At 41.0% G+C, this 21,939-nt stretch overlaps 1 protein-coding gene across 1 annotated transcript in view; it reads right to left on the bottom strand.

Moving 5' to 3' along the window:
- Positions 1–21,939, bottom strand: part of SKIL (SKI like proto-oncogene) — a 61,597-nt gene that overhangs the window by 26,231 nt on the left and 13,427 nt on the right. Inside the window, exon 3 of the mRNA XM_056565165.1 lies at positions 6,876–6,970. Coding sequence (XP_056421140.1) covers positions 6,876–6,970 — 95 coding nt within the window. The remainder of the gene's footprint in view (positions 1–6,875; positions 6,971–21,939) is intronic.

Genomic DNA, 21,939 nt, shown 5'->3' with positions numbered 1-21,939 from the left:
ATTTCCATTGATAATTTTTGTGTGATTTTGTTGTCAGCACATTCAACTATGTAAAGACGAAAGTATTTCATACGATTAGTTAATTCATTCAGATCTAGGATGTTTTATCTTAGTGTTCCCTTTATTTTTTTTAGCAGTGTATATAGCAATTCCATAGTGGTGTTATTGATAATATTATATTATTCCCAGACTTAATAGGTAAAAGCATCATGACGGTGTCTCAATTTGTGCTAAAAACTGACGTACATTTACATCAAATTATGTGTTTTAGACCCTTTGCATACCTTAACAGAAAATAGAGCACAGCTAAAAAGAAGCAATGAAATGCTAGATTTATAAATTGTATGAAAAACTATTTTAGGGTGAAGTAATTCACCTAACATATAGCATAAGGTAAAGAATGAGGTGGGGATTAAATAAAAGTGTAAACGCCAGAATTTTCGTTCAACAGATTTTTATAACACATCTGACAAAAAAGAATAACTCTAACAAGGGGTTGGGCTAGGCAAAATATGGATGTGTCACTCCATAATGCCGAAATTAAGGATGGTGCGTGCAAACTAAAACTAGATGCTCTAAGGCTGGGTTTACATAATGTAAAATAAAAAAAACTGGCTGTAAATAGCTCTATAAAAGTCTATGGAAAAGCAGTGGTCTGTGCATGCAGTGTTTTAAAATACAGCATTAATTCCAATTCTGGAATCACTACAGTTTAATTTTTTTGTGTGCACCGATGCCTGCTTTTACATAGACTATAATGGAACACATTATTAGGTAAAAAAAAAATAATAATACTGACGCTTTTTATACCTATCTAAAAATGTGTTAAATTAACCTCTTAAGGACGATGCCCATTTTGACCTTAAAGGGATACTCCTTTACATATGTTCCAAATGCCGGGTGTGGGTTGTGGGGGTCGTGATGTCACAGCCAGGCACTTCTTGACGTCACGTCATGCCCCCTGAGTGCAAGTCTATGGGAGGGGGCGTGGTGGCCGTCACGCCCCCTACCATAGACTTTCATTGAGGGGGCGTGGCAGTGATGTCACGACCTGGCCACCCGCACACAGCATTCTAAAGGAACGCCGGGTGCTGCACAGAGATTGCGGGGGTCCCAACAGCAGGACCCCCACAATCAGACATCTTATCCCCTATGCTTTAGATAGGGGATAAGATGTCTAGGGGTGTAGTACCCCTTTAAGGACCAGGCCAATTTTAGTTTTTTGCACTTTCGTTTTTTCCTCCTACCCTTCTAAAATCATAACGCTTTAAATTTTGCACCTACAGATCCATATAAGGGCTTGTTTTTGTGTCACCAATTGTACTTAGTAATGACATCAATCATTTAACCCCTTAAGGACCAGGCCCAATTTTATTTTAGCATTTTTGTTTTTTCCTCTTCGCCTTCTAAAAATCATAACTTTTATATTTCCACCCACAACCCAAAAATTATTATTCATATGGGAAAATTGAAAAGAAAACCCCAATTAAGCAAATTTTGGAAGGTGTTGCTTTCACGCTGTACACTTTACGGTAAAAATGACATGTTTTCTTTATTCTGTGGGTCAATACGATTAAAATGATACCCATGTTATATGCTTTTCTATAATTGTACCGCTCAAAAAATCTCAAACTATTTTAACAAAATTAGTATGTTTGAAATTGCCTTATTTTGACCACCTATAACTTTCTCATTTTTCCGTATACGGGGTGGTAAGAGGGCTCATTTTTTGCGGCATGATCTGTAGTTTTTATGGTACCTCTTTTGCTTAGGTTTTACTTTTTATTAATGCTTTCTTAAAAAATTTTTGGGAATAAAATGTGGGATTTTTTTTTACGTTTACGCCGTTCACCGTACGGGATAATTAACAATATATTTTGATAGTTCAGACTTTTACGCATGCGGCGATACCAAATATGCTTAACAATCATTTTTTTTAAGCTTTTTTTTTTGGGGGGGGGGGGGGGTAAAATGGAAAAAACACATGATTTACATTTTTATTTACATTTTAAATTTTTTTTACTTTTTCTTTCTTTTACACTTTAATAGTCCCCATAGGGGACTATTTATTGCAATCATTTGATTGCTAATACTGTTCAGTGCTATGCATAGGGCATAGCACTGATCAGTGTTATGGGCTATCTTCTACTCTGGTCCGCTCGATCTCAGACCAGAGCAGAAGACCCCTGGTGATGGATGGAGGCAGGATAGGGGACCTCCGTTCGCCATGCTGGATGATCAGATCCCCGCAGCATCCAAAGTACCGCACTACCGACATCGGAGGGGTTGACGGCAGACATCCGCGCGATTGCGGACGTCCACCATTACCGGCCGGTCCCTGGCTGCTGATAGCACTCCGGACTTGCCGGACATGACAGGTGCACGCGGTCAAGGCAGAGCGTAATTGTACATCATGGTGTGTTAAGTACCACGGCTCCTTGACGTACATTTACATCAATTGTCGATAAGCGGTTAATAAAATCTACTGCAAAACCAAAAAATATATATTTGTGGGGTGAAATAAATAAAAAAAAAACAGCGCAATTTCTAACTTTTGTGGGCTTCCGTTTCTACACATTGCAATTTTCGTTAAAAATGACACCTTATCTTTATTCTGTAGGTCCATACGGTTACAAGGATACCCAATTTATGTAGGTTTTATTTTATTTTACTACTTAAAAAAAAAATTATAATAATCATAACTACATGCACCAAAATTAGTAGGTTTAGAATTGTGACCCCCTATAACTTTATTTTTCCGTACACAGGGCTACATGAGGGAAAATGTTTGCGCCGTGGTGTGTAATTTTTAATTGTTACTATTTTTGTTTTGATGGGACCTTTTGTTTCATTTGATGGGTTTTTATTCATTTTTCATGATCTATGAAGTGACCTAAAATGCACAATTTACATGGTCTTTGGTATTTTTTTATGAGTACGCCATCGACCGTTTAGCTAATCTTATATTTTAATAGTTTGGACATTTATGCACGCGGCGGTACCACATATGATTATTTTTTATTAGATTTATTTTTTTTATATGGGAAAAGGGGGGGTGATTCAAACTTTTATTAGGGTTAATTCACTTTTATTAACTTTTTTTTAGTCCCCATAGGGGGCTATAACTTGCAATCTTTTGATTGCATAAACTGATCAATGCTATGCCATAGCATAGCATTGATCAGAGTTATTGGTGCTCTGCTGCTCAAGCCTGGAAGCAGCAGAAGACCGATCGAATGGCGAGGTGGCAAGTAAGGGCCCTCCTGCTGTCCACTCAGCTGATCGGGACATCCGCGGTGACATCGTGGGTCCCAATCAGCTCCACTGAGCTACCAGCTACTTTGATCTCGGCATCTAAAGGGTTAATGCCAGCCATCGGCCCGATCGGCAGTGCCAGACATTAACGGTGGGTCCTGGCTGCCTGCAGTAACCCAGGACCCACCGGGTTTAAAGCATTCTCTGCTCCTGAGAACGGTATAAACCAAGTTAACAGGGCCTGCCTCCTGTGCGCAATTCGGTAAAAAAAAAAAAAAAAAAAAAAAGAAGCAGACCTTCAGAGGGACACCGCTCTGGGCTGCAGGTACATATGTTAGTCAGAGACCTCGCATTGGTCTCCTGTTGACCTACACTATAACTCAGTGTATTGGGCTTAGTGTGGTGAACGGGATGACCGTTTTCCTTTGAAGGAAATCATCATCAGTGTCACCTGCACTAACCTGTCGGTAAAGACAGAAAGTGCAGGTGACATTGATGACAACCATACTTACCTGATCCTGTTCCGTGCTCCCGTTTATCTTCCTCCCTATCTTCCGTTCTGGGGCCAACATGGAGCATGGACGGAGCATCCTGACGTCACCACTGCTGTTTGCTAGCAGCATGACCCAGCAGAGAAGCAGCAGCGGTGATGCCAGGAAGCTCCGCCCATGCTCCAAGTTGGTCCCAGAACGGAAGATAGGGAGGAAAATGCGGGAGAACCGGATCAGGTAAGTATGGTTGTCATCAGTGTCCCCTACCTGCACTACCTGTCTATACCGATAGGTTAGTGCAGATGACACTGATGACAGATAACAGTCTATGGAAGAGCAGGCATCAGAACACACATTGCATAAAAACTGTAATAATTCCAAAATTTTAATTAATGCAGTATTCTAAAACACTTTGTGCAATGACCACCACTTTCACACAGACTTTCATAGAGCACATTACCTATCTTATTGCAGTTTCTTTTTTTGTTTTCTCTTTACACAGTGTGAACCCAGCCTAAACATGCACCAGATCTTTAAGCAGCCTTTACCACTTTTAAAAATCTGGTGCATTTGCAGGATATCTAGTCTAAGCACTTTTGGTAGGAGAAGACTAATATTCACATTCTGTTCCACATGATTTCCCTTCTCCACTTCCTTGGGCAATAGAAGAAGCAACACTGACAGATCAATGATAGCTGCCATACGAAAAGGAATAATTCTATTAAAAAAGAAAAAACTCACACTTTAACAAAGTGTTGCATTTGTTGTCTCTGCAACTGGTAATCCTCCCCACTAAATATTTATATGTTTAACGGAATGTTAGGCATGTAACAGAGTTTGAGGCCATGGAGGACTAGCAACTACTCGATCAGCTTTGACAGGGTTCAGCTTACTTCCCTAATGCATTTTAATGCTTGATTGATATATTGCAGGAAGAGGAAAGATAAAGTGAGAGCAAGCACAGCAGTCACAAAATAAAAAGGTGTTATGCCATCCTATTAATGAATAACTCATTTGTCACACCCTATACTATTTTAAATGAATGTGTAACCCTTCCATTTATTATTTCGCAAAGATACCAACAAAAATCCAAACCTAAATGCTCATACCCACCATGGGAACCTGTCATCACATTCATGCAGTCTGAACCACAAGTCATTGGGTGGTTCCTGCAGGCTTCTCCACACCTCACCATCCTTCATTGAGAGATCTCTCCACGTCCAAGTAAAAGGAGAGATCTTTCAATCAAAGCTATAAGGGACTACCCAGATGACTCATAGTTCAGGCAGCATGAAAGAGATACAGGTTTCCATTTAAAAAAAAGTTGGCTTAGTGGGAGGCATGCTGGATCTGTAGGCTGCGTATATTGTCACCACATGGCCTAAATGAATCCTCAGTTTTGCAACCTTTTTGTGGTTCAGTATCTAAAGATCATTCCTCAGCTCAATCATTCCTCAGCCCTAGAGTTTGGTTTTTAGTTTTTAATATTTGCATCTAAAATGTTTTTAACCATACATTTTCTGTATTTTTTATACACACCACGATGATACATGGATTCCGCCATCTTGGGATGTATCCGGGACGTTTCTTCTTTTGTAATGAATTCCTTTAATGATTTTTGCATTACTATATATTTGACAAATTTTTTTGCACTTCATAACATGTTTTGCTATGTCTCAGCACATGACGTGTACCACTTCCAACACATCAATTGCTTCACTACAAGGTCTTATTATTTTACTTTTTGTGGATATTTCCCCACACACATCACATATATTTCGGAATATATGGTGTTTTGTTTGTTATAGTTGTTTATTGAATCTTCTCACACCCACTATGTGTCTTGCATTTTTTCTTTTACCATGAATTTCTTTCATTCACTGCATCACGTTTAGTTTGTATTCATTGTGCTTCATCCCTCTTACACCACGTATTTTGGTAATTTATATTATAATTATCATAATTGTTATTTTTAATATAATATTTATTTTTGGCACTAGGTAGTTGGCTCCATGTATGCACGGCCCTTGACTTCTCTTGCACAGGCGCATTGAGCTACCTCCAGTCTGAACCATAAATAACATCTATGTGATGCAGTGGTAAGTAATTTCACACGCTGTGTCACACGATGCCAGGACCTGAAGCAGACATGGAGGGAGTGCCGCACTCTGCGCCATTACATGTTTTTCTGCCTTACCAGCTGTGTTCTATTATCATAATGAAAAGTTATCCAACACTAGGGAATGCCAACCCCGGAAGAAGAAAGCCATTCCGAAACGGAAGTCAGGGCGGGGGTTCTCTCGGTGTCTGTGTGCTGTTACTGTGTGGGTATTGTCCATTGCCTCTGTAACAGTCCTGTACCATTTATTTTTGAATGCACTTGCACTTTTAGGCAGTTTATAGGGAGTTGTTCAATGTATTATGCCCCCTATTTGCATTTATGCTGCTTATTACTACAGCACGTGATTAAGTAGTATTTCACCAGTTCTTACGGTTACATCTGACATCCGAGTAAGCGATTCTTTTCAGTTGTTGCTTTGCTTTATTGGAAAAAATTCTGTATTATTTTTCTGCTGCAACCTTATTGTCCTCTGTTGGTTTTTGAATAGTATGTTGTGTATAGCAGTCTGAATACCATGTATTAATGTAGACTGGCTTGGGAGTATACATCTGCACATGTTATTGCATAGCCAGCAGTTCACGTTGTAACTTGAATTCGTATAAAAAAAGGTATAGAATAGTGGTCTAAACAGCTAGTCATGTCCAGCACCTAGCCAGACTCCGAATAAGATGATCAAACCTTACAAGATCAGTGAGGAGAAGGAACATTAGAAAGAGAAAGCTTAAGGGCAGAATATCCCAAGACAGTGAGCTTCAGCAGTAGTGATGCGGGGCTCCCTGCTGCGATATCACCACGGCCAATGAGCTGTCACTGCCATTTGTAGCTGCAGGATAGAAGGTAATGAGTAGAGAGCAGGAGGTAAGGAGAACGACTAAGCAGTGGAGCTGTACAATGCCTGTCTTATTGGTCAGAGAAGGAACTAATTACACTCATTCCCAAGCTATAAGAGCTTCTTTCATTTATTCAATAAAAATGTAGAAAGTATTGTGTATGCAGCTGTTCCTTACCTTGGGTGCAGCAAATGTGGTCGGCTGGTGCCATCATCTTCCTGCTTTATAACTGGGTACCAAGATGGCAACTCCAATGTCTGTATATGTTCAGTCTAAGAAAAGAAACAGGGAAAGGATTTATTGAAAGCAGAGAGTTCAGATCAGCTCACATGTTCTGTTTGAGTAGTGCAATGGACAGGTGCAGGACACAAGACCTCATGTATGAAGACTAAAAAGAATTGGAGGTCCAGCGCAGGTTCTCATGCTTTAAAGTAAAAATGACAAGATATACACCCACACTAAACCCAATAAACTGATTTACAGTGCGGGTGAACAGCATTAAAATGCGGTGGTTACTTGTATTAATGAAGTATATGCAGCATTATAGGTCTAAGCTAGCTGCATTGCTCCCCTGCTTCCTCCATATTCCCCGATCTAGACTGCCCTTATAATGAATATTCTAAATATTTACTCATGTTTCTAGGACGTGAGAGCTTGCCAGCGGCTGTGCTCTGCTCATAGCAAAGTGCAGGCTCTCAAGTCCTAGCGATGTGAGAGTGAATATTTTGAATTTTCATCACGTGGGCAGGCCAGAGCAGGGAATATGGAGGAGGCAGGGGAGTGCAGCAAGCTGGCTCCCTGCCTCCATTGTCTAAAATGGGAGAAATCCATACCAGGTAGCTCAGTGGAGCTGTTCGGGACCGTCGCGGTGAAATTACTGCATCCCGAACAGCTGACAGCGGGAGGTGCCTTACCTTCTTTTCAGCTGTCCGATCGGCATTTGATTGCTCCAAGCCTGAAATCCTTGAGCAATCAAGCGCAGAAAACACTGATCAATGCATTCCTATGGCAATGCATTGAACAGTGCCTGCAATCAGTGTATTCAATGTTATAGCCCCTAGAGGGAGCGTTTGAGGCTCTTTTTACACTGCACCCAAGAAATCACATTTGGTAGAACCTCCCAACATACATTTTTAAAGAAAGCCTGTGACAGATATTTCCAATAGGAATAACAAAGGTACAAAAACAAGTTTCAATACTGCCATTGGCATTGCCCTGCACACTAACTGTTAAACAGTAGTTAACTCAGATATTTTCTGAAGAAATAGCAGAGGAATGACACAATGTTAAAGGGGTTGTGCAGCGAAAACGAACTCACCAGCCAGAGATACATGAGTACAGCGCCAGTGTATCTCCGGCTCTCCGATGCATGGAGAGCGCGTGCCAGCCCCCGCTCTGTGCAGCAGGAGATCCGGAGCGCCATGCAGGGGGTCCCAGTAGTCAGACCCCACCCCAATCAGCTACTTATCTCCTATCCTGGTAATAAGGGATAAGTTTGTTTTTGCAGCACAGCCCCTTTAAATAAATAAATAATGCTCTATTAATTATATACAGCAAACAGAAGCTTCTGACTCCCACTGTCAAAAAAAAAAAAAGGGGAAAAAAAAAAACAAACAAACACTTTCCTATATAACAAACTTTTCACACATATGCCAAGGAAATCTTCTGGCATGCTCTGGTGACATGAGCCCTATGGACACATCTTAAGAATACGTCAGCAACACTCCTGAAGTACACCTCTGATGTTACAGAAAATTCTAAGTGAACAAAGCCTCAGTTTAGTACAACATATTTTGTCACTACCAATGATTAAATTGCTGCATTAAAGAACCACTAAACCTTTAAAAGGGTGCTGCACAGCCGGAAAACTCGTCAGTTATTGAACCTCAACTGATCGAACATGTGACGTGTCTGATCGACTAAACCTATGTATCAATATATAAACAGACCTTTAAAAAAATTATCAATAAGAAATGTAATGTTCTGTGTAAATGCTTTTAAGCACGTTCAGACTCATCTGTTCACATCTGTGCACATCTACTATAAATGATGGACCGTGGCAGCAAGGAATCCCATCGACTTAAGTAGCCATTTTTTCCCACAAAAAGGGCAGAATTTGCAAAGTGATTGTAAAGAGACCTAGATAAAAAGGTCATGATGTGGTTCAAATATGGGAATATATATATAGGTGACAATTTCCCACTAATATAGCGTAAGCTATAATAATGACAGATCTGATATGAAGTCTAACACATGAAGTATAAGGTACAGATATCTTTTCTTCTATAAGCACAGCACAACAAATCACCAAAATACTGCAAGATAATAACACAGCCAGCCATTCACAACTATAACGATATATATTTGGCGGTATACTAAATGTCCCCTGCACAACATGGCACTGGTCTGCACTATTTAACTGTCCTGTTTATCATTTTCTCCATGTTTTTTGCTATGTTTGTCTAAGGGGAAATGTAATTCTTACAACAATAATAATCATATACAGGAGAAAAAGCTTTTAAAATAACGCATTGTGACACGTATTATATCTCAAAGTCAGTGTGACCTTTCGTAGGTGCATCTAGTTCTCCAGCCGCCCTAATCACACACAGCAGTTCGGTAGGAGGGGATGGCAGCTGCATCCTGCTGCTTCAGCATAAGCACGTGGTCAAAAAAAAAAAAACAGCACAAATGAAGTTTGGGGCAAAACCTTCAGATTATGTCCACACTAGGTTTTCAGAAATGGCGCTCCGCTCTCAATGTAACCTGCAAATTGTCTGCACTCTTCTGCTGTGGATGTGTGAGCAGGTGAAGCATCAGCATGTTGTTCTATTACATAATACATGGTGCAGTATGCAGAGAAGAGAGCATGCTCATACCAGAGCAAGTTTCTTGTGTATGGTACAATTACATATCAGTGGGGCCTCCTTATAGATATATATACACGCGCGCACACACACACATTATATATATATATATATATATATATATATATATATATATATAATCTCAATGTATATAAAAGTATGTTCCAGCATAACTTCCAAATGGCTGTAGGAATTTACTTCTAGGTCAACTAAAAGTATAGTAGCGTTAAATCAATTTAACCTACCCCCTTATGCAAGGATAGGGGTTTTCCTTTAAAATCCCATGCAAGTCTAAGGGGCTTCCTATTCATTTCCTGACAGCGTCACGCTTGGGCTGCAGAGATTAAAGGGGACTTTTAGACATCCTGCCAACTGTCCGGCACTCAGGTACAGAGAAAAGTTAGTGTGGGGGATATGAGAACACTGTAACTGTTGCTATTCCTCTTCCAAAAGGCTTACGTAGGAAGAACAGGCATAAACCAATATAATATATCAACGTACATTGTGTTGACCTGGGATTCCAAAGATTGCCCTTCTCCTACACCCAGTATGACCATATGTGCTGTAAAGTTACCATTATTTCAGGATTTGTTCAGGCACCTGATATGTTTTCTGCTGCAGGTTCTGATAGAAATTCACATGTGAGAACCCATTTACATGAAGTGTTGGGGATACATTGTTGGATTATGTCGGCATATCGGCAAAAAGATATGTCAATGCATACCCCAATGCACAACCTCTGACTTTAATAGACAAAATGTAGTCAACTAATGACTATGTTTGATTTGTTTCCAGAATGTAAAGTGTTTGTGGGATTCAATGGTGTAGTCTACTGTTTTTAAGTCCAGCAACAAATAACTAAAGGTTATGGAAACAGACCAATAGTAGTCACTAACAGTTAGTAGTCACTAACAGTCTATTTAAGTCAATAGGTGTACCACAGGTATGTTGTGGTACATGTTGTCATACCTTTATTCAGTATTCTGATGTACACTAGGGACGTTCCCAAAAGATATTTTGTGAATAGGGCAAAGCATGTTTTTATAATTTCTTTGGAAAAGGCGAAATCTTACTTCAACAAAAAATCCTCAATAGAATAGGCATATAAAAGGCATTTCCACAACACAACATGAAATCTAGGGAAGGGAAATCTGCTATGTGAAAACAAAAATGTAACATTTCTACCCCATACTGAATGTAGGAGACAGGATCATGGCATAGACACTGCTGGACCTGTTTCTACTCGGTAGGCTGCAAAGACCATGGGGGAGATACATCTGCAATATCTTTGTAAATGATTTACTTTACATTGTGCCCAAATGGTAGGTTCAGGATTATCTCATCTATGTATCAAGGTGAAAATCTAATAACAGAGCCAAACTGTCAATACAAATCCCAGTAAAAAGCTTAGGAGGAGTCTCGTCTGTATCATTTGCTGCTGAGCGGTGATGAGTATCACTGGGGAAACCTCTTACCTGGTTTTATCTAGTTGCTTCAAACAATGAATAAAACATGAGAGAAATCTAATGGGAAGAATAACTGATATTAAACCCATAAGCGCTAGGAATCTTTCTGAAGACTCCTTAATCCGAACATTACTCCTACAAATAATGTAACTGCAGATAATTTATACGCTCAAAGGGGAGATCAAAACCTGTGTAGCAGAAAAGTTGACCAGTTGCCCATAGCTACCAATCAGATCACTTATTTCATTTTTAAAAGAGGCCTGTAAAAAATTAAAGAAGCAATCTGATTGGTTGCTATGGGCAACTGGTCAAACTTTCCTCTACACAGGTTTTGATAAATCTCCCCCAATAACTCTACAGGTGAAACTGGAAAAAATTAGAATATCGTGCAAAGTTCATTTATTTCAGTAATGCAACCATAAAAAGTGAAACTAATATATGAGAGACTAATTACATGCAAAGGAAGATCGTTTAAGACATGATCTGTCATAATTGTGATGATTATGGCTTACAGCTCATGAAAACCCCAAAGCCCCCCCCCCCCCCCCAATTAGTATGATTTGGGGAGCCATGTCATCTGCTGGTATTGGTCCACTGTGCTTCATTAAGTCCAGGATCAACGCATCCGTCTACCAGGAGATTTTGGATAACTTCGTGCTTCCTTTCCTTTTAAGTTGCATTAATGAAATACAAATGGACTTTTGCACAATATTCAGATTTTTCGAGTTTCACCTGTACATCTGGAGTATTTCTTCTCCAACTACTGATGTTATCACAACATCCTTTAAAAGAACATATTTTACTAAAACAATGTATTATTAAGTGTTTGAAACAAATCCTTTTATATAAGGATATAATATATTCTGCACTACATGAAGGTTACTACCTGTGAATAACTTAGATCAATAAGTCGTAACATTAAAACCACTGAGAGGTGGTGTTAACAACATTAAAGGGGTACTCCGGTGAACTAAACCAATTGCCTATCCTTTCCCTCTCCCCAACCTATTTGTCTAAATATAATTTATTAGCTATATAGAGCAGTTTCCCTCTTTCAGCTCTTACTTACATGCAGGGAGTGAGAGAAAGACGTCATTATCAGATCCACCTTGTCTTTGTGCAAAGCCCTCACTGAGGCTAGCCCCCACCCTCCTGGAAGACAAACATCATGCGATTTCTGTCAACTAGGGGTTTGGCTTCACAGCCACAGCTCCTCTCCCCTTCCTGTGTGAGGATCTTGCCGGCAGAGAAACCCAGTGTCTCCTCAGCACATAACGCTGCTCTTTGCCTGCTGTAGATCTTATCACTGACTACTGCCATTCAGAGCATAGCATGATTTATTGCTGGGGGTAAGGATAGTTTGAAAGAAAAGACATGTACAGTGTGTTCAACACAGCATGTACACCAATATTAAGAGCAATGGGCTGGCAGCCATTACACAAAGCAGCACTGACTGCTGGGAGTTGTAGTCTGGGCTGCAAGCAAGGAAAAGAAAATTCAGGTGACAACAGGGGCCACAGGAGCTGGCAAAATCACAAAAATAACTAGAGGGGACACAGCACATGTATTGTGGTGTCTTTGGGGCGTTTCTATTTTCTTAACTTCCCCGGAGCACCCCTTTAAATAATATCTTGTGACAATGACACCTGTCAAGGGGTGTGATATATTGGGCAGAAAGTATACAAGCAGTTCTTGAAGTTTATGTATAAGAAGCAGGAGTAATGGGCATAGTAAAGATATAAACAACATTGAAAGGGGTCAAATTGTGAGAAGACAACCAGGACACCTCCAAAATGGCAAGTCTTTTGGGGTTTCCCAATATGCAGTGGTTAAAGGGGTTTCAAGGACGGACAACTGGTGAACTGTTGACATGGCTTATTAATGCTCGTGGGGAGCAAAGGCTAAACTGTCTGGCCTGATTGTACAGAAAAGGCACTGTAGAACAAATTGCTAAAAAAAATAAAAAAAAACAACTACCGTATTTATCGGCGTATAACACACACTTTTTAGGCTAAAATTTTTAGCCTAAAGTCTACCTGCGTGTTATACGCCGATAAGCCGCTGCAGTTCAATGATTTAAAGCGGGCGCTTTAAATCAATGAACTGCATCGGCTTTGCAGGTGCAGAGACCTGCCGTCGCTGCCGGCTTCTCTGCCCCTGCCTGTCCTGGGGTCTAGAGCTATGCTGCCGGCCCTTCTCTCCCCCTGGCTATCGGTGCCGTTGCCCGTTCTCTCCCCCTGACTATCGGTGCCCCATTGCCAGCGCCGATAGCCAGGGGGAGAGAAGCGGCGCCAGCAACGGGGCAGCTGCGCCGATAGCCAAGGGGAGAGAAGGGGCAGCGGCGCCGCTGCCCCGTTGCCTCCCCCATCCCCGGTTGCATAATTACCTGTTGCCGGGGTCGGGTCCGCGCTGCTTGAGGCCCCCGGTGTGTGTCCCCTGCGTCGTTGCTATGCACTGCATGGCGCATGACGTCAGTGCGCCGCGCCGTACAGCGCATAGCAACGACGCAGGGGACGCACACCGGAGGCCTGAAGCAGCGCAGACCCGACCCCGGCAATAGGTAATTATACAACCGGGGATGGGGGAGGCAGTGGCGCCGGCAATGGGTGCCGCTGCCCCTTCTCTCCCCCTGGCTATCGGTGCCGCTGCCCCATTGCCGGCGCCACTTCTCTCCCCCGGCTATCGGCGCCGGCACCGATAGTCAGGGGGAGAGAACGGGCAGCGGCACCGATAGCCAGCGGGAGCCAGCGACGGCCTCTCTCCCCCTGCCTTTCCTGGGGGTGTATCGGGGTATACACATGCACACACACGCACCCTCATTTTACCAAGGATATTTGGGTAAAAAACTTTTTTTACCCAAATATCCTTGGTAAAATGAGGGTGCGTGTTATAGGCCGGTGCGTGGTATACCCCGATAAATACGGTAACTACTGGCTTTGCCAGAGAGGTGTCACAACACAGAGTACACAGCAGACTGTTGCATATAAGGGCTGCATGGCCACAGACCAGTTAGAGTGCCATAGTGACTGTCTTCTTACAAAAGTGCCTACAATTGGCATATATACATCAGAACTGGACCATGGAGCAATGAAAGAAGGTGGTTTGGTCTGATGAACAATGCATTCATTACATGTACAGTTGCATGCAGCACCTTGGTAAACCGATGGCACCAGTATACATTAGGGGAATAAGACAAGAAGAAGACATACTCGAAGGACTCGGCAAAGAGGGTTCAACCTCTCAAAACGCATAGGGGGAGATTTATCAAAACCTGTGCAGAGGAAAAGTTGACCAGTTGTCCATAGCAACCGATCAGATCGCTTCTTTCATTTTGTAGAGGCCTTGTGAAAAAATGAAAGAAGCAATCGGATTGGTTGCTATGGGCAACTTAGCTTTTCCTTTGCACAGGTTTTGATAAATCTCCCTCAGTCTAAATAAAACACTTTACTCATTTTATGTAAACCTGTCTGCTGACAATTCATATTTTACCGGTAAGTGCCGTTGATACCTCCAATTGTTCAGCGATCCATTGGAATTCTCTTCTTTATATCAAAAACAAGCTCTGGGCAATGTGCTGCTGGGAAATTTTGAGTCATGACATTCAAGAAGACGTTACTATAAAAACTGTACAAGAGTTCTGATGAATTGGCATGCAAATTCCTGAAAGACTATGGCTCTCATTTACTATTGCAAACCCGACATGTTTTGTCGGGTTGTACGCCAGTTTCTGAAGATTCTAAGAAAACCTGAAAAGGGGGCGTGCTGTCTGGAAAAGGGGGCATGGTCACCAAAAACGGTCGTGTTCGACATTTTCACAAAAACCCAACATATTTACTAAGGTTTCCACAGAACATGTGGTGGATTTCAGCTGAGAAAAACCCCACAGATCAGGGGAAAGCAAAATGTAGGGAAAGTGGAAAATGTAGGGAAACCTTGGTAAAAGTGGTCTCTAAACTGTAGCCCTCCAGATCTTGCAAAACTACAACTCCTAGCATGCCCACACAGCCGTTTGCTGTCTGGGCATGCTGGGATTTGTAGTTTTGCAACATCTGGAGGACCACAGTTTGGAGATCAAGCTCCAGCTGTTGCAAAAGTACAACTTCCAGCATGCACGGTCTGTCAGTACATGCTGGGAGTTGTAGTTTTGAAACATCTGGAGGTTTGCCCCCATGTGAATGCACAGGGTACATTCACACAGGCAAGTTTACCGTAAGCTTCCTGCATGAAGCTTGAGGTGCGGCAAATTTTTTGCTGCAGCGCAAACTCCTAGCGGGAAACTCACTGTAAACCTGCGCCAGTGTGAATGTACCCTAAAAACACTACACTCCACTAACACAAAATAAAGGGTAAAACATAACATATACACCCCTTACACTGTCGCCCCCAATAAAAATGAAAAAGTATTGTACGGCAGTGTTTCCAAAACAGAGCCTCCAGCTCCAAAACAACAACAACTCCCAGCATTTCCGGACAGCCACTGACTGTTCAGGCATGCTGGGAGTTTAGCAACAGATGGAGGCACCCTGTTTAGGAATCACTGGCGTAGAATACCCCTATGTCCACCCCTATACAATCCCTAATTTAGTCCTCAAATGCGCATGGTGGTCTCTCACTTCGGAGCCCTGTCGTATTTCAAGGAAACAGTTTAGGGGCACATATGGGGAATTTCCGTACAGATTTTGGTGGGCTTTTTCTCCTTTTACCCCTTATGAAAAGGAAAAGTTGGTGGCTACACCAGCCTGTTAGTGTAAAAAAATAAAAAATGTTGCACTAACATGCTGGTGTTGGCCCATACTTTTCATTTTTTATTTTCACAAGCGGTAAAAAGGAAAAAAAAGAACCCCAAAATTTGCAATTCCTCCTGAGTACGGAAATACCCCATATGTGGGTGTAAAATGTTCTGCGGGTGCACAACAAGGCTCAGGAGTGAGAGCGCACCATGTACATTTGAGTGGTTCTGACATGAACGCAAAAAAAAAAAAAAAAAAACACGTGACCCCATTTTGGAAACTACACCCCTCACTGAATGTAACAAGGAGTATAGTGAGCCTAAACACCCCACAGGTGTTTGACGAATTTTCGTTAAAGTTGGATGGGGAAAAGAAAAAAAATAATTCACTAAAATGCTGGTGTTACCCTAAATTTTTCATTTTCACAAGGGAAAATAGGAGAAAAGGCCGCCAAAATTTGTAACCCCATTTCTTCTGAGTAAGAACATACCCCATATGTGGATATAAAGTGCTCTGCAGGTGCACTACAATGCTCAGAAGAGAAGGAGCGACATTGGACATTGTGTTTACAAAGCCCCCATAGTGCCAGAACAATGGACCTCCAGTGGACCCCTCCACATGTGGACCCCTCCACATGTGACCCCATTTTGGAAACTACACCCCTCACAATGTAATAAGGGGTACAGTGAGCATTTACACCCCACAGGTGTCTGACAGATTTTTGAAACAGTGGTCCGTGAAATTGAAAAATTTAATTTTTCATTTGCACAGCCCACTGTTCCAAAGATCTGTCAAACGCCAGTGGGGTGTAAATACTCACTGCACCCCTTATTACATTCCTTGAGGGGAGTAGTTTCCAAAACTGGGGTCACATGTGGAGGGGTCCACTGTTCTGGTACCACGGGGGCCTTTGTAAATGCACATGGCCCCTGACTTCCATTCCAAACAAATTCACTCTCCAAAAGCTCAATGGCGCTCCTTCTCTTCTGAGCATTGTAGTGTGCCAGCAGAGCACTTGACGTCCACACATGGGGTATTTCCATACTCAGAAGAAATGGTGATACAAATTTTGGGGGTCATTTTCTCCTATTACCCCTTGTAAAAATGTTAAATTTGGGGAAAAACCAGCATTTAAGTGAAACATTTTTTTTCTTCATTTACACATCCAACTTTAACAAAAAGTCGTCAAACACCTGTAAGCTGTTAAGGCTCACTGTACCCCTTGTTACGTTCCTTGAGGGGTGTAGTTTCCAAAACAGTAGGCCATGTGAGTTGTTTTTTGCTGTTCTGGCACCATAGAGGCTTCCTAAATGCAACATGCCCACCAAAAACCATTTCAGCTAAATTTGCTTTCCAAAAGCCAAATGTGACTCCTTCTCTTCTGAGCATTGTAGTTCGCCCGCAGAGCATTTTACGTCCTAACATTGGGTATTTCCATACTCAGAAGAGATGGGGTTACAAATTTTGGGAGGCATTTTCTCCCATTACCTTTTGTAAAAATGGTAAATTTGGGGGAAAAACTGCACTTTAGTGAAAAAAATTTCTTCATTTACACATGCGACTTTCACGAAAAGTCGTCAAACACCTGTGGGGTGTTAAGTCTCACTGGACCTCTTGTTAAGTGCCTTGAGGGGTGTAGTTTCCAAAATGGTATGTCATGTGGGTTTTTTTCTGCTGTTCTGGCACCATAGGGGCTTCCTAAAATGTGACATGCCCCCCAAAAACCATTTAATCAAAATTCACTCTCCAAAATCCCATTGTTGCTCCTTCCCTTCTGAGCCCGCCGAATACTTGACATACACATTTGAGGTATTTCCTTACTCGAGAAAAATTGGGTTACAAATTCTGGGGGACTTTTTCTCCTGTTACCCCTTGCAAAAATTCTAAAATTGGGTCTACATGAACATGCGAGTGTAGAAAATGAAGATTTTGAGTTTTCTCCTTCACTTTGCTGCTATTCCTGTGAAACACCTAAAGGGTTAACACAATGAATGTCATTTTGAATACTTTGGAGGTGTGCAGTTTTTATAATGGGGTCATTTGTGGCATATTTCTAATATGAAGGCCCTTCAAATCCACTTCAAAACTGAACTGGTCCCTGAAAAATTCCGATTTTGAACATTTTTTGAAAAATTGGAAAATTGCTGCTGAACTTTGAAGCTCTCTGATGTCTTCCAAAAGTAAAAACATGTCAACTTTATGATGTAAACATTGTATATGTATATCAATATGTATTTATTATGTATATTTTCCTTACAAGCAGAGAGCTTTTTCATAAAATTTTGCACTCTCACCAAGAAATGATGCAAGTATAAATGAAAAATTACCATTACAAGTAGAATATGTCCCGAAAAAACAATCTCGGAATGAAAGGTAAAAGCATCCCAGAGTTATTAATGCTTAAAGTGACAGCGGTCAGATGCGCAAAAAATGGCTGGGTCCTACAGTGAAAATTGTCTGGGTCCTACCTGGGGTTAAGGTAGGAAAAGGGGTTTTTAATGTTACGGCTGATCGGTGTACATTGTGATCCTCCTGAACTTCATCCTTATTTATCAAAATGGCTGCTTATCTGCAATACCATGAGTTTAAAATGTTCTTCCATCTGATGTTCAGTTTCCTCAGTGCAAGAACTCCCTGTTAAGAGCACATGAAAGGCCAACTGTTTCTAAATGTATGCTTATTATGATCAAAGCAAGATGTGGTCAACTTAATAGTCATTAGCCAGCAACTATTATTATCTTCTCAACATCTTCATTAGGACCTCCATTATTGCTCAGCCAAACAACATTATTTTGGCTGCCAGACATCTTGTCATTACTTGTCACTGGGAAAGAAACAAGTTGAGATGGAATCGATCATCGTTCCCTCAGAGAGAAATCCTGTCCCCATAGAGACACCTAAGCCAGAAAATCATATGAAAATGCAAGGAATCTGGCAAAAAAAAAAACTGTGACCAACATTACAGTCAACCTGTCTCTCCATGATGACCATGTCCAAAATCATTCTATCTATAATTTAACAAGCAATAGAAAAATAAAGCAAAACTTACACACTGGCCCAGATCTACTTTAGATGCTGCTCCACAATTGTGGCACACAGTAAATGCTCCACATTATACACAGTGCATCAAATAATACAAAGAAACTTGCAAAAAATGTGCCAACATTTTAGTGCAAACCTTTGCCATAAAATAGGTCAACTAAGAGTTGGTCTAAACTTAAACTAGATAGTACCCAACTTACACTAGACAGTCTTAGGTTACAATCGTAACCCGCTTCAAGTTACGCTTCCATTCATTTCAACGATTCCACTGGCAATCTGCATATCTGCCACTATTGCAGACTTGGGCGGACCCATTGAAGTGAATGGTCTAGTCTAGGTTTACACTAAGGGTATGTTCACACTGAGGAATTCGAGAGGAATTCACAAGGAATAATGTTGCTCAGGAAATTTGAACTTGGAATTTGAGCAGAATTTGTGTGGAATTTGCGCGGAAATAAAGAGGAATGAAGGAGGCGGCTATTCAATTCTACTTTTCTAAATTCCGCACAAATTCTGTGCAAATTCCATGCCCAAACAGATTTTGTCAGGAAAAAAAAAATTTCCTTGACTTCAAATGGGCTTTTACTCGAGGATTCCGCCGAAGAATGAACATGTTCTATCTTCAGGGGGAACTCAGAATTCAGCATTGGAATTCTGCTAGTGGAAATTGGACAGGGGAAAGTCCATTAAAGTCAATGGAAAATGACAATGAACACATTGGAGCAGAAAATGCAAGCAGAATTACTCGAGTAAATTCCTCTTGAAATACCGTAAGAATTAGACAGTATTAGTAATTTCCCCCGAAAGGCTCACACTTCCTAATATACTTGCTGTTAGCCTTTTGCAGACTGTAAGCATAGGAGACCCTCGTTCAGGTGGAAGCAGCACTGCATATATACAGCTACATCCATGCTTGCAGCAGCTTTACACCCTGTTCCAAATTATTATGTAAATTCTATTTAAGTGTCACAAAGATTAAATATTTAGTTTTTCAGTTTAACTCATGGATGGCATTGTGTCTCAGGGCTCTTTTGTTCACTGAATACAATCTCTGACACCTGTAATCGATTGCCAGGTGAGCCCAATTTAAGGTCCATTTGCGTTAAGGGGTTAAGAGATTTGTGGCTGATTCAGAGCACAGACGGGTTCATGCAGATAAAGGCACATTGAGGAAGATTTATTCCAGATCCATGCATCGGATCAAGAGAGCAGCTGCTAAAATACCATTACATACAGTCATGGCAGTAAATGTTGGAACCCCTGAAATTTTTCTAGAAATTGAAGTATTTCTCACAGAAAAGGATTGCAGTAACACATGTTTTGCTATACACGTTTTTATACCCTTTGTGTGTATTGTAGCTAAACAAAAAGGTAGGGAAAAAAAGCAAATTGGACATAATGTCACACCAAACTCCAAAAATGGTCTGAATAAAATTATTGGCACCCTTTAAAAATTGTGGATAAATAAGATTGTTTCAAGCATGTGATGCTCCTTTAAACTCACCTGGGGCAAGTAACAGGTGTGGGCAATATAAAAATCACACCTGAAAGCAGATAAAAAGGAGAGAAGTTCACTTAGTCTTTGCATTGTGTGTCTGTGTGTGCCACACTAAGCATAGACAACAGAAGGAGGAGGCGAGAACTGCCTGAGGACTTGAGAACCAAAATTGGGGGAAAATATCAACAATCTCAAGGTTACAAGTCCCTCTCCAGAGATCTAGATTTGCCTTTGTCCACAGTGCGCAACATTATCAAGGAGTTTGCAACCCATGGCACTGTAGCTAATCTCCTTGGGCATGGACAGAAGAGAAAAATTTATGAAAAGTGTCAACGCATTATAGTCCGGATGGTGGATAAGCAGCCCCAAACAAGTTCCAAAGATAGAAAAACAAAACCGTGTGTGCAGCTCACGACTAAAAGATCCAACTAAGTGGTTAAAAGGCAATCCCCACCGGCCAGAAAGGGAAATAAATAAATGTAAATATTAACCACACCTCAAAGATCTCACCATATCATATGGTGCATAATGATTGACAGAATGGTTAGGAAAAAAAAAATGCAGAATTTTATTGCAATATAAAAATATTTTTAAACATATATAACAAACAAATATACGACAATATCTATATGACCCCTTCCTCAGTAGATAAACTTGTATTACTTGGTTACAAGTTTATCTACTGAGGAAGGGGTCATATAGATATTTTATGTACCCTGAAACGCATCTAGATATAAACATATATATAGCACCAACGACATTCCCGAGGAACCACTATTCAAGCCATCCAGGACTCCTCTGTCTTCAGAACTTCTAATAGCTGCTGATGTCACCCGCTGCAAGTGAGACCGCAAATTTCAATTCGCTATCTGCCGGAGCTCCAGCCAGATTGGGTTTGCTAACAGTGCGCTCCTGCCAGAGCCCCAGTTTGACGATTATCCTGCGTCTGCCGAAGCCCTGATGTGTCATCTGCAGTCGGTACTCACAGCAACACAGCACATCACCGACTGTCTCCGCAAACAATCCTCCCAGCGTTAAAATACCTACTACATCTACGAGGTCCGTCACAGAACAGGACCACACTGGTGAGTTAATATATCTGTCTCAATTACAGCAACAGCGAGTCTGCATGGGTGCTCCTATATACAAGAACTTTTATTGCATACTTAAGAACTGTATTCTATTTGTATTCTATTTGGATCCAATACAACTAGTGGATTCCTAATCGGGACATTTATGTGATTAACTATCGCAGTGCCGGTACAAATCAGTGATCACTACCATCAATCACTAGAGCACAGTGGTGGAACATTTAATTGGTGCTTCTTTTATTTTATTTTTATTTTTCATTATATTATCGTATATTTGTTTTTTATTCATGTTTAAAAATATTTTTATATTGCAATAAAATTCAGCATTTTTCTAACCATTCTGTCTTCAATCATTATGCATCATATGATATGGTGAGATTTTTGAGGTGTGGTTAATATTTACATTATTTAAGTTCCAAAGATATACAAGCTGTCCTTCAGGCTCAGGGAGCATCAGTGTCAGTGCGAACTATCAGTCGACATTTAAATGAAACAAAACGCTATGGCAGGAGACCCAGGAGGACCCCACTGCTGACACAAAGACATA

This window comes from Hyla sarda, chromosome 3 (assembly GCF_029499605.1).
Source record: "Hyla sarda isolate aHylSar1 chromosome 3, aHylSar1.hap1, whole genome shotgun sequence".
Lineage (NCBI taxonomy): Eukaryota > Metazoa > Chordata > Amphibia > Anura > Hylidae > Hyla > Hyla sarda.
The sequence above is the reverse complement of the archived record's forward strand: the minus strand, read 5'-3'. Positions and strand labels throughout refer to the sequence as shown.